Source organism: Pteropus alecto, unplaced genomic scaffold (assembly GCF_000325575.1).
Source record: "Pteropus alecto unplaced genomic scaffold, ASM32557v1 scaffold87, whole genome shotgun sequence".
NCBI classification, from domain to species: Eukaryota; Metazoa; Chordata; class Mammalia; order Chiroptera; family Pteropodidae; genus Pteropus; species Pteropus alecto.
The window spans coordinates 503,713-518,240 of NW_006443225.1; the positions used below are offsets into that span (position 1 = coordinate 503,713).

General features: G+C 31.4%; 1 protein-coding gene across 4 annotated transcripts in view; it reads right to left on the reverse strand.

The window, feature by feature from the left end:
- Positions 1 to 1,563: 1,563 nt before the first annotated feature.
- Positions 1,564 to 14,528, reverse strand: part of RB1CC1 (RB1 inducible coiled-coil 1) — a 77,342-nt gene continuing 64,377 nt past the window's right edge. For 3 of the 4 annotated variants that reach the window (XM_006923959.3, XM_015598679.2, XM_015598680.2), the window contains 6 exons: positions 12,840 to 12,894; positions 11,749 to 11,796; positions 9,713 to 9,771; positions 7,662 to 7,798; positions 4,658 to 4,728; positions 1,564 to 2,536 (listed from right to left, as the gene is read on the reverse strand). In XM_006923959.3, coding sequence (XP_006924021.1) covers positions 2,459 to 2,536; positions 4,658 to 4,728; positions 7,662 to 7,798; positions 9,713 to 9,771; positions 11,749 to 11,796; positions 12,840 to 12,894 — 448 coding nt within the window. In that variant the 3' untranslated portion in view covers positions 1,564 to 2,458. The remainder of the gene's footprint in view (positions 2,537 to 4,657; positions 4,729 to 7,661; positions 7,799 to 9,712; positions 9,772 to 11,748; positions 11,797 to 12,839; positions 12,895 to 14,528) is intronic. The other variant, XM_006923960.3, reaches the window with a different exon arrangement.

A 14,528-nucleotide genomic window follows, 5' to 3' on the forward strand; every position in this document is an offset into this window, starting at 1 on the left:
ACTTGGCTCAACAGACATTTAGTCACAATAAAGTAAATGTTAATGAAGCAGCAAGAAAGCAACTCACTATATAAGAGCAGAGAAAGTTCTTATGAAATAATTAAATCCTCGTATCACAAGAAAGTAAATCAATAATGTAAATTGATTTATCAAGAAAGGGCAGTATAGTCATAATTTGGCACATAAGATAAAAATGGCTAAGAAAAGGTAAAATTATCTCTAGGTGGCAAAACTGAGAAATATGACAAGGTTTAGGGGTATATTGATTTATGTTTTACACATAATTTTAAAAAATAAATTATAAAAGTTTAAATAATTTTGCTCATTTTGTTCTTAGTATATCCAGGTACCTTTGCCAAAATAAACTACCCACATAATTCATGTATGCTTAAAGTTTACTTGCAATAAATGTGATTTAAATATTTATAAAGCTACATTTCTATTAGAATTTGAACAGTGAATTCATAGGTTTTGTCAAGAAATCACAATAGCTAATGTTTTGACTGAGTACTTAATGTTTTTTTTTTTTTAAATTGTTCAAAGCATTTTAGATTTATATCTTCAACACTTAATCTTCAAAATAATCTTATGGGATTGGTACTATTATAGCACCATTTTATAGACAAGAATACTGCGGTTCAGAGTGTATGCAACTTGCTCAAAGTTAAAGTTAGATCTAGAACTGGAACTCAGGCATTCTGATGCCAAAGCTTGTGACAATGACTTTTGTAAACCACTCAAAGGTAACAACTCAACTGATGACTTTTGATTTCCAGGTTTCATTTTTCTTTTTAACAACAACAAACAAATTGCATTTCCTTTTTTGCTTTATAAACCTGTATGTGAACACTGACAGGATGGATATAAGAAAAACTATAAGCAACAAAATCTAACATTAAATAGCAACATTAATGAGACAATGGATTTGATGATGTGTTAGCCCAACACAACTCCACAGCACAAATGACGACATATTAAATTTGAAGGGTTCCAATTAAGTAAAAATAGGCCACCTGGCTGATTCATTTAGACTCAACCAAAGGGGCTTATTTAACAAGACCACTCTGTATATAAAGTAACTTACTGCTTTGGTATTCTTTGCATTAAGATGTCATGGAAAGATTAAATAGAAACATGTGAAGTCATTTGTTCATTTATTCATTAATATGTTGTCAAATTCAGTTTTCTATACACTATGATGTTTATTCCATTTTCTGTACTGTTAGATATACATATTTAAAAAAATATTTAACTTATTTTTATGAAGAAATTAAATATTTTCTGAAAAAAAAATCATTTTATTGTTCTCTAGCAACAAACCTGAAACAAATCTCATCCAACTCAACTAACTCATTTAAATACCTTTGCACCACAGCAATTTGTCTAAAGATCTAGTTTACACAATTCTATTCTACATAACACTGTTTTACCCTGTTACACAGTATACAATTAAAGAACATTTTTGTAATAAACGTTTCTTTTGATATAATACAGAACAAGTTTATCCCACATCCCAGCACTCAAATATATTAAAAATGTATCTTTCTTTAAAAGGCACACACATTTACAGGTTCAAATCTTTATTGTTTTAAAATTCTACATGTCTTTTACAATACAATATTTCGTTATTTAAATGACCTCTAAATGGTTAATGTACAATGAATGTTTCTTCAGAAATTGAACCATGAATTATGATTTCATAATATGACTATTCCAAACAGAATAGTAAAGAAGTTGGGAAGGCTGCAGTGCTGCATTTGAAACTGTCAGTAGCACAAACTCTTCCCTTTAGAACCCAGGTGACCAATCTGTTGAAAGTGCTTTTGAAGATTGCTAATTATGGCTGATCTTAAAAATCAGTCAGTTAAATTGAGTTCTTTTTTGTTTTGAAATCTCAAAGGGCATTTAAAAAAATAAGTGAAACAATCTGCTTTAGTAATCTACAGAGGCAAACTCAAAATTATGATTATCTGCATGCAATAACACTCCTCTTTAAACAGTTTTGAAGAGTTTATACATTTTATAAAGAATGTGTTAAAGAGTGCAAGTATTCCGATATTGATTTCACAAAAGGACAAATGCTGGTAATAACTAACATTTAATATCTAAGTTCAAGCTAATGTATATGTAACAGGCTATTAATATGGCTAATCATAAGCCACAATGCAGAGGGTATGCCCTTCGAGAAAATGAATAGTTTGGTCCGCATTTCTAGAGTTATTTGGGTTAAAAAAAGAAAACAACAAAAAAACAAAACCATTTTAATTCAGCCAAGGGTTTTGATGAATTTATTGTTCCTAAAACATAGCCAGTTAAAACGTAAATCATGTACACCAATGAAGTATACTGTCACGCTGATTTTTGTATAAAAGGATGGCCTGATGTTTCTGGAGTGATAAATGAGCACTGTAGGACAAATCAGAAAAATGTCACAGAATGTATTAATTTCTTCCATAAGTTATACTTTCTTATTCCACGACACAGCTTTCACTCTGTAAAACTTTGTCCCCAAAGGAACCTTAAATCTGTTTTGTGCCTAAGAATAAAAGAAAAAAGGGAATCACTTTAAATGATTAAGTTAAATTACACAAGTACCATCCTGTCATACTACTCAATGCTACAGTATTGGGGGGAGGAGTTGTCGAACTATACAAGATCTATCCCTCAACATAGTGAAAATATACTGAACCACTAATACTGATGGAAGAATATAGTGCAAAGTGAGCCATGTCATTACACTTGTTCCTTGATTTATGCGGTACTTTTTTTATACGAGTTTTTTCATATGCAATAAATATTCCCCGTTTACGCGGACTTTTTATATGCGATTTTCATTTACGTGGTCTCATTTTATGCAGTTCTTTCTTTTTCATTTCCATTACTGGTGATTACTTTCTAAAAGATAATAGTTTAACTCAGCAATGTACAAAGAACTAATACTACTCATACATGATTATTAATGATCTTCCCATTCATTAGATGGCAAATAAAAAAGCATGGGTGACTACTGATGTTTTTTGGAATTAGTTTTACAAATGATTTGCTGTAGAAGCTGAAAGTCATATGAAGGAAAAATGTCTTCCTTTTAAAACACTTTTACTTTTAGATAATGCACCTGGTCATCCATGCAATTTAGAACATCCAAATGTAAAAGTTGCATATTTGCTATCGAATATAACTTCCTTGATCCAACCTTTAGATCAAGGCATTATTTCCATCTTTAAGATTAATTATATTAAATGGAGACAATATTTTTTAATAAACATGAATGAGTCAGTTACAGAAGCCTGGAATAAATACATAGTTTTAAGTTGTATCAAGAATACTGCTTTAGCTTTGAGTGATATAAAGCTATCAACTTTAAATGCTTGCTGGAAAGCAATATGGCCAGAAGTGGTTGTATCAGGGAATGTGATTAAAACAACTAAAGAGGGATTAACTGGCATTATTAATTTATTAAACAGATTTCAAGAAGAAGGCTCTGACAATCTGAATGTAGATAATATTAACGAATTACTGGTAGATCATGATAATGAATTAATTCATTTAATATCTAAAGCCTATCCTGCTGATGAATACGACAGTGACCTTGTACCAGGTTTCATTAACTGCAGAAAATATTTATAAAGCTCTTCAACTGGCCACGAAACTGGAAAATGCAATTCTAGATACATATCCAAACATCCAACGAGCCTTAACATTTCAAAAAGATTTTAAAAATGTTGTAGTGAATATCAAAAAATTTATGTAAACTTAGCAAAAGATGGGGTTGGAAAAAAAGATCATTCAAAAACATAAACATAAATAATAAAACCAAAGTAGTACTTTCAAATATTTTATGCGATGAAGACAATGACTTTGTACCAATTAAAAAAGAGAAGGTTGATTGCTTTGGATTACAGTACAGACACCAAGAATGAATAAAATTTATTTTGGTTTCTCTGAATTTTTGTTAGCATTTTTTTGTGTGAAAATATGTGAAATAATTATTTTTATGACTTATATTGGCCTATTTTTTTTTTTTCGTACTGACGGGCTCTTTTTACAGTTTTCTTCTTCATTAAAAAAAAAAAAAGACGTGTGGAATGGATAACCCACATAAATCAAGGGATGGGTGTTTTTTAAGTATCAAAGAAACTTCGATACTATACAGTTTAAGCTCTATTAGTGTCCTGGAGCAGAGGGACCAAAATTACAGTGAGTTAGGAAGAATGTTCACTAGATTTCACTGATTCTATTGCACTAGCACTACTGGTATTATAGCCAGCTGTAATTTTAGCCATCAAATATTTTACATTATCTTTCTTAGATGAAAGCAGCCTATGAAAATAAGAAAATATCAACGCTACCTATAAAAAATTCACTTTAATCACCAGCTACACTGTGTTCTTTTTTTGTTGTACACAAAAACACTAATATCAATAAGTCATGGAACAGAAACTTGTAGTTTTCTCATTTAGGTCAATGAATTATTGGTAATCTATCTCTACTATCTAAAGATAAATAACATAAATACTTATAAAATTTACACTCATTAAATTCAAGGTCTAACTCAAGTGAGCGAAAAGGTCCAGGACAGCACTATTAACAATTTCTATATAAAGTAGTATGAGAATCTTCTAATTCCTAGGTTTATATCATATGATGTAGTTTTTACCTTTTTGGCCTGACAATATTCCTTTTCCATTACTTTTCCAAGTACCCAGGGTCTTCTAGATGCACCTGAAGCTAATGAATCAAATTGTTAGTTTCTTTTTGAAAGTACAGTTATAACCATCAATGACACATAACTGCTAGAGTCAAAACAGACTAATGAAGTTCTCAACAGTGAAAGAATGTGTAAGACTTTTACAACTGCTGGCATCATGAAAGTATACAATTTACAAAACAAAACTGAATTCATTTTACTTTTCAACAAGTAATTCTTGCTTTTTAATCATTAAATATAAATGGTAAGTCAAATTACAGAACTAATGAAATTCAAGAAATACAAATAATTTAAGTACAAATCATAAACAAATAAATCTAGGTATTCTAAATTCGCTCAACACTGCCATCTACTGAAAGTGCTAACAAAGATGACCTTTTACAGAAAAAAAATTATTTTCTAGGTTCAAAGCTGAGCACTGCTTTCTGAGGGGCAGTGGTTTTAGCACCAGAGCTTCAGAGCAGAAAGGACCACACGGTTCCTGACATGGCAGTGTAAACAGAGTTGGTGTGCAATAAATCACTAATGAGGATTAAGAAGCAAAGAAAGTCTAGCAGGGTAGTATTTGCGTAAAGGGGAGATGGAAAAATGTGAGATGAGACAGGATGCAAAAAGTTGTACTCACAGGGCCTAAGTCTGACAATCTAAGAAGAGTCAATACTCATTCTCTTTAAATTCATTAGAAGAAAAGCTGTCATGAACAGGCTGAATTAAAAAGTACTCAGCCAATAAACTAAAGCCTCTGAGATTCCCACGACAAGCCAAAATTGATTTTTATTCCATAAACATAATTTAGCAAGATATAAATGAAGGGTATCCTGAACAAACCATCAGAAATGAACATACACAGATACTACCCTGTGACAGAAAGATAATAAAGCCTCCAAACCATAGGATATGGAAAATACTCTGAAGAATAATATAGCATTTCAGGCAGTTCATAATTTCTGGGAAAAAAAAAAAAAATCAGCTAAAACTAAAAGATATACACATGTAGAGATAATGCAAATGGGGGAAAAATTAACAAAAGGTGAACTTGGACAAAAGTATATGGGTTCTTTTTTGTACTGTACTTATTATGCAACTCTTTGGTAAAATTTAAAAATCACTTTCAAATAGGAACTTGAAACAAATGAAAAACAAAAACCCACAAAAAGAAAACTGCATTGACACCGCTGAAAAAAAAAACTATTAAGTTCATTGTTTTTAAGATATAAAACCAGTAAATTGTAAGCTTATCCTCTAATTTTTCAGTTACACGAAAATATACATATCTATGGGCATTTTATATAACCCACCACCAACAGCCACGACGAAGTGATCCAGTGCCATTGGCTTATTTAGCTCAGGAATTCATACTTGACTAGGTTATCATTCCAATTAAGAACAGCAATATAAATGGACATATATTCTTTTTTTTTTTTTTTTTTTCATAATTCTGTTTAGGTGACATATCCCAGGGTATCGATTCTGGTGTTTTGAATTCTTTAAAGATCATAGTAGTAATAATAATAATAATAATAATAATAATGCCTCCAAGAATAGTAATAGGATAAAAAAGGCAAGCAGGTGTGGGGAATCTCTTGCCCTGTCATTTATGTTCTAGTACCGTTTACATCTCTACGTGCCCGCTTTAACCTATGTGGTCTCTCCCTGGGAACAGCTGGGGGTGAAGATGAGAAGAGGCTCCCATTCACTGAATGATGATTTCACCACTGTTCCAGGAGCCTGACCTTGGCCAACTTCTAAATAGTTCCTTCTAAGGAGTGAACATGTTTTTCCTACAGGCTTTTAAAATAAAAAAAAAATCATGGCTGAATGTGAAAACTTTGTCCTAATACAATTTCATCTGAAATTTTATATTCTTTGACTCTAGGGGAAAAAAGAAAACAAACGGAAACAAATGAGAGCACAGGAATGGCTATGAGGAGGAATACAGCCAAGCAGTAGGCTGCCACACAGAAACACAAAGAATGGTTTCTATAAGGCAAACAAAGCCTGTCATGGGACAGGGAATAATAGGAGCTGGACCTGAAGATAAGTACCACACATCGTTAAAAAAAATCAATGTGAGAGGGAGACAAGAAGAACATAAATGTATATTCTTTTCCCTCCCTAAATGGCTTGATAACTAACTACATTGAGCTGACAAAGAAAACTGCTGTATCATATTGGTCAGTATAGCGATAGCAGGTAACTGGAAAAATAATCCCCTCCCTCTCCATCTTTTTTCTCCTATTTTGAGGAAGGAAAACAGATACTAGGAAAAGTCGGGGGAAAACATACCTTGTGGCAGTGAAAAGCTAATTATTTTGATTCTGCTTTTAGGCTAGACTATTAAGTAGTCTAGAAATTATTTTAGAAGATTTATACCTGATTGGGGAAAATAGTTCAGTATATCAGACCCAGCAATCACTGGTCCACAGCTACATCTCATAATAAAGCATCCAACAAAGTTTTTTAAAAATTATTTAAACATGGTGGATGTTTTTAAAAAGTAATAGATAAAAGTAATAATTGTAATTCAGCTTACTGCCTTTTTAAAAAAAAAATTGACAAACAATGAAAAACAAGGCAGAAATATGGGATATGAGAGAAAAGACATTTTGCATAATTTTTTTTTTTTGCCAAAAAAAGGGTAATAATGCCTGTATAAACAAATAAGCATGTAAGCTTAAATAGGCTGTATTGATATGAAAATTGTAACAATTTAAATCTGCTGTTGTTAGGGTATGAGATATCTGACCCAATCGCTATACTGGTTTTAAACTGTCCATAGAATCCAGGAAAATAATCTGGATAATGCAGATTTTAGAAAAAACAAACAAATAACAAAGTAGAGTTTCCTCTCAGTGACTTAATTCTGATACAATTAGACAACAGGAAAGAAAAATCTTTTAATATATTCTTTCCACTCCAGGTTTATTATTTTAGTTATAGATGTGACACTTACCACCCTCACCTGGTTGGAGATCCAGGGCAGGCAGGGACTCTGAATGCAGAAAATATAAGGTTGGACTAACAGTAAATAATACATAATTGTCGTGGCGTTCATCTAGGATGATGAGTACCAAATCTCCCACCTGAAAACTGAATAAAGGAATATCATTTTATTGCCCTAAAAAGTTACTATCACCCTTATCCTAAAAACTTTTAAGTATGTATTCTGTAATGTTCAACTATGTATTGAAATATCAATGCAATGTTAATTTTCACATTTACATGATATATATATTTTTTATTCTACTCAGCTCCTAATGGAAGTGCCGATTATACATAGTAGATGTTCAAAGAATGATGTCAGCGACTGTCAGAAACCAAAAGTTTTTTAAAACAAAAAAAAAGCTTGGATGAAGGGTAGAAAAACCACCTACTATAGTTCGCCTAGTTATAGGAAGAAGATATTCATCCTATCCTTCCATGTTATAAGAAACATGACTTCTGAGGGCACAAGCTTACTTAGTCACAATGATAAAAAAATTACACTATTTCTCTAGTTTCCAAGTATATTTGCTTTTCAATTTGAGGGAAAAACCAATTGAGGTAGGTTCATGTTCTTAATTAGTTTTAAACAAGTCAATGGAAGTTTAGAATGAAGGCCTGAAATAAGTAAGGGAGTAAGGAAAGAAAGAAATGATACAAGTGCCTACGTGCTTTAAGTGGTGTCTGTCTCTTCAGAGTCTTTTGTAGAAATGTAGTTCGAAATAATAACAGGCCTTGAAAGTTACCCTTGAATTCCCTAGTCATCAAGATAATTTCATTTAGTAGGTCCTACACCTGATATATCATCAAAATCACTGGGGAAGCTTCTAATGATAACAGTCTTTTATTCATTAATTGTTTATCCTATGAATACTTGTTGCTTACCCAACAATATGTGGTAGGCACTGCTTTGGCTAAACACCAGAAGATAAAATCTAAAAAGGTAGATGGGGCCTCTGTGAGGAAGTTTTTTTATTTGTTTTTAAGCTCATCTCTCTCTAATCTTTGAAAGACCATAAATTAATTTGATTTGATGTACAGCTGGTAGGTAAAGACAGATATCACCCTTTTAAATCAATGAAAAAAGATAAAATTCGAATGAGGTTAAAGTAAACACTGATATTTGACAACCAAAATTTGGTTAATAGATCTATTAAAGACTAAATAAAGGGTCTGTAAAAAATATTTAGTTTACTGATTTTTGTATCGGTATCAATGGGTATAGGAGACTGACCAGTGTTCATGAACTGCTAACAATACTTTTCTTTCTTATTACAGAGAGCCTCCTTTCAAATAGCCCACACCAAAAACTGATATATGACAATAGGGTAATTTGGCCCAGAAAGATTGTCTACTAAACTGTTCAATCAATTTAATAGTGTATTATGAATTTTTAGCAAATCAATAAAATGAAGTCTGAAAAAAATGAGAAAATGCTGCAACTTAAAAAATCAAGACTTTCCAATATAAAACGAAAAAAGACTATGGCAACAAATGAGATTTAAAAGATGGCACCGGCTGAAAAGTGAACTAGAGTCAAAAAGGCTCTAATTAATAATGATTAGAAATAATAATTAAAAAAATAATAATTAAAAAAAAAAAAAAAAAACTCTTGCTCAGTGGCCACCTTTAAGACCTTATTTCCAAAACTCTGGTTTCACATCTCTGCTTAGTGGCCTCTTCTAACTGAACGTCAAATTAGTCAAAGAAAGATTAGAAGAAAATTTAATTTTAATCCACAGATTGGAAATAAGAACAAAGGCACATTCATACCATGTTGTGAAATTCGTTTCTTGTTTGTTCCCACTTTTATTTTTAAAAGACTCAAAAAATGTTGAATTACTCTAAAAAAACCAAAAAAAACCCCTTGCTTTTCAATAAAAGATTTTTACAACAGTTCAATAAACCTATACCTGAAGGATTATAGTCACTAAAATATATTTTCATTAACAATTTAATATTATTCAGTTCAGTAAATTTTTTTCAGAGAAAAAAATACAAAATATAAATGAAATTACTTACTCTCTAATAGCTATCTTTTCCGAATGCCTTGAGGATACAGAAGACATGCTTTGAGACATCTAAAAATAAATGAACAGTTCATAAAACTTGTAAAATTAAAGTACCACATATAGTTATTAGGCCCTTAAGGCCAAACCTTCTTCCACACATTCACATCTGTAGTCGCAGCTTTTAAGAGTCCAAAGTTATATGGTTCATTAATATAATTTCTTTCCTTCAACATTACTTTCAGTGGACAAATTTACCTACCTTTATGTTATTTTCTGAATCAAATTTGGCTAAATAAAAAACTGAATATAGAATATTTTATTTGTAATTACATATTTAATCTTAAAACTATTACAGGAATAGAGATTGACATTTTTCGAGAAGGCTTTGAAAATTACAACACATCAGTTTCAAATCTTTCCTTTTGGCAAAAGAACAAACCAACCAACAATCTCTTTAAGAAAAATCTTATTCGAAAGCCCAATATCTAACAATACTATGATGACTGAAATGAGGATAGGAGAATAAAGTTTTGGGAGTTGCTAAAATCTCTCCTCTCTCACCTCTAAGGCGACTCCTGATATGCCTCGGTCTAAAAACCCACTATTCTGAGCAAGCACTAAATAACGAAAGGACACTTACACTTCCCGAGCAGAGTAGGCATAAGGCCTAGCTGTAGAAATAAATGAAAGATAAATGAATTTCTCCTTGCTTATTATCTAATTTTGATAATCAGAATTTCTTCCGTTCCCTCTGAACATTATCTGGAATAATGCAGGGTCTTAATCAGTGTTTAAAAACAAAAGAGAAAGAGTAACAACAAATAATAAATAGAAAGGCCTAAAAGTGTAGAGCAACTGATTATCGAAATCATCCAAATGCTCTATGCTGCCAGTGAAGACAGGTTTCACCATCTATTTTTCAGAATATATTTAACTTTTAGATTTTTTAAAAAGCTTAAGTTTTTCATAAATTTATTATAAATGAGGGCTTAGACTTGAGAAAATACTATGTAAATACAGTTGTAAATCATTATGAAAGTATGAGTGGGGAAGCGTGGGGTACTCTTTGGATCTGAAGGACAAAATTCTTTCATTCATAAACGTTTCCCAAGCATCTACTAGGTACTGTACCAGTTACCATTCTAGGAGCAAAGAATACAGCAGTGAACTAAAACCCTTGCCAAATAGAGCTTATATCCCTTTGAGGATAGAGCATAAAACAAAATGCTGAGTGATGTCTGAGATGTCTTTTTGAAAAACAGTTTGATCTACTTATATAACTATCAAATAGCCTTAAGATTATTTTGGTAATAAATTAATGACTGACGGACGATCTAATCACTATATGTAATTTCTGCTGTTCAAATACGAAATAAAGCAGATGTTCCCCTACAAGACACACCTTAAACTGTTCTATTTCCTTGTAAATTATAATTATTAGAATTTAAAAAATGAAGTAATTGCTTTGTTAAAATATGTAAGATTGACTGTAAAAATGACTGTACAAGTGCTTGGTTAAATTCACAAGGTGGAATAAAGCCAAAGCAATTCAGCAGACCATACAGGGGTGCACCTCATGCAAGGTGTCAGGTTCAAACACCTTCGGTATGAAAAAAAAAAAAAAAAAAAAGACCACGAAAGGATATAATGTATTAATTATGCACTTGAGTGAACATGTTACTCTTCAAAAGAGTTATGAAGAGTACCTGTAACTTATTTCTGACTTAAGAATCCTAACTCGATGGTACACATTTAATTATGAAATCCTATGAGATTATATATTGTTAATAATCAGAAAAAACTGTCTTGATTTGTTCACTGCTTTAAAATTATATCAGGTAGGTACTTGGTCAGGTTCATAGTCAGAGATAGTATCTCTGACCTGAAGTCATCACTCTAAGAATCGCTTGTCAACAATTACCAACATGGCTCAACGAAAACCACTAAAAATAAATCAAATATCCTTCTGATAGAAGATCTTTATAATGGAATACAATGTAAAACATTTTTAAATGTTAAGATCAACTGAGCAAGAAAAAAACTTACCAGTCTTTGATTTAACCGCTTGTTTTCTTCTTCTTTCAATTGTAAGGTCTGTAGAAAAAAAAAAAAATAGATACCTGTGGTTTATCCTTATATCTACTCAAATCTAAACATAACAATTATTAAAATATTCTTAATCTTCAGATTGATATTTAGTTCTAGAATCAAAGGTTAGTGGGAATATTCTATGAATCCTTTCCAATTGTTTTAATCATTCACTGGCTTAAAAGATAATTATCGCAATTTTAGTACATTTACCTAAGCCAAGGTTTCAAAGTTTAACATGAATTAGAAACATATCAACTGTGAATCTTGTAAATATGTAATAAATATAAGAGATCTATCCCCAAAGACTTTGCTAGTATGTCTGGCCTAACAGGAGAAATCTGCAGTTACAGCATATTCCCCAGTTGATTCTGATGTAGCTGATCATGTAAGCCTTTAATAATAAACAAAAAAAATAAGCATGCTAGAATCCATTGTATGATTTCGACTAGATTCTTACCAATTAAGCTTGTAAAGAGCAAAAAAAAAAAAAAAAAATGTTGAAAATCTTAAAAGCCTACAGAATGAGAAGTGGTTTATAAACAAAGATATATTAAATTTGAATAAATAATTACATATTATCTGATAGTATAACTGGAAGAAAACCCCTTACTGTCATTTTTTTCCTGTTCATTTCAGTTAATCTCTAATAAAGAACATAACCTTTCTTCATTATTAAATTTTTCATTATTCATGCCCGATTCTAGTATTTAATGCTTTGTTTCTGAAATACGTAAAATTCATACTTACAATGTTTTAGTGAATTCTGAGCTATTACTAAATAAAACCTCTGTTCCATATATTTTATAAAGACCACTAACCTTTCCTCTAACACAGACTTCAATTACTGGGAAGATATAACAAATAAGAAGCCTGAAATAATACCGTCAATTATTTAGCAAGTTCTCAAAATATTAACTGCAAAAATAACTTTAAAAAGATCTAATTTATAAAAACAAATTGAGTATGTTTTCAACATAAGGTTTATTTAATTACATCCCCAGAGTGAACATATTAAACATTGTACTTCAAGAAAATAATTTACTTACTCGTTCTAACAGCATTATCCTCTGTTTTTCTTCAGATAGCATATGGATATTTTCTCTAAGAGAGATTGATTTTAGTTTAAGTCTTTTAAAATTCTAGACTTTATATTCTTCAATAACATTTTATAAGTTTATTACTACAAAGCACGTTAAAATTAAGAATCTACGTTAAATTTTTTAAAAAGCAGCCTGTTTAAATTAGGGTACATTTCAATAGTGTGTATTTGTACCAGAGGTCTTGAACTTAGACCTATAAACCTTTTGGAACTATAAGCAAAACATTTTGTACATGCATTTTTTAGAGTAATGTCTTTTACATTTCAAGATTTTCCCCCCAGGAATTAAAACCACTCTTCTTCCTATGTGTGAAAACATGTTACTGATAATGTAGTAGTTCTTTGGTGGCTTCATCCTTCAAACTTATAAACAAAACAAAACAAAAATGCTACATGCCTTTGAGTAAGCTACAGATCTTAGTTTCAGTTTACAAAAATAAACCAAGTCTTCAAAAGTATATCTAAGTGGCTAAAATGTGCTATCACTATGCCATGTATGGATTTGCCTATCACACTAAAATATTCAAAAACTAATTAAAAAAGAAAAAAACAGTGTACAGGCTTTTGTTTTATATTATTGTTTATTGAGGCATAAAGACAAAACTGTAAGATATTTAAAGTATATACATGATGGTTTGATATATGTATACACAGAGAAAGGAGTCCCTCCTTCAAGTTAGTTACCACGTTCGTCCTTTTTTGGAGGGGAAAGGGGAACAACACTGAAGTTCTACTCACTGGCCAAATTTCAGCTATACAATACCGCGTTATCCCCTACAGTCATCATATTATACGTTCATCTTATAACCGAAAGTTTGCACCCTTTTACAATCTCTCCCTATTCCCCTATCCCCAGTCCCTGGCAACCACTTCTCTACAGTTTCTATGAGTTTGACTTAAATAAATAAATAAATAAATAAATGAAAGATTCCACATATCATTAGAGATACCGTGAAGTATTTGTCTCTCTGTCTGGCAATGCAGGATCTCCTTCTTTCTCAGGGCTAAATAATAATTCATTATGTGTATGTGTGTGTGTGTCTGTGTGTGTGTGTGTGTATATATGTGTGTATATATAGGATGGTTCAACATCTACAAATCAATCAGTGACATATCACATTAACAAAGGGTAAAAATTATGTAATCATCTCAGTAGACAGATATATGTGTGTATGTATATATATACATACACACATATATACACATACTCCATTTATCCATTCATGAACACCTAGGAGGTTCTCATATCTTGGCTACTGTGAATAATGCTGCAAAGAACATGGATGTACATCTCTTTGAGATAATGGCTTCATTTCCTTTGGATATATACCCAGAGATGGGATTGCTGGATCATATGGTAGTTCTATTTTTAATTTCCTAAGGAGCCTCCATACTGTTTTCTATAATGGCTGTATCAATTTACATTCCCACCAACAGTGCAGAAGGGTTCCCATGTCTCCACATCCTTGCCAGCATTTTGATAACAGCCATTCTAATAGATGTGAGGCGGTATCTCATTATGGTTTTATCTGATTTGTTATCTCTTGCCTTTCACAGATGCATTTTATTAGGTTGATAACACACATCCTAACAGGTCTGAGATGATTAATGTCTCATTGTGGTTTTGATTTGTATT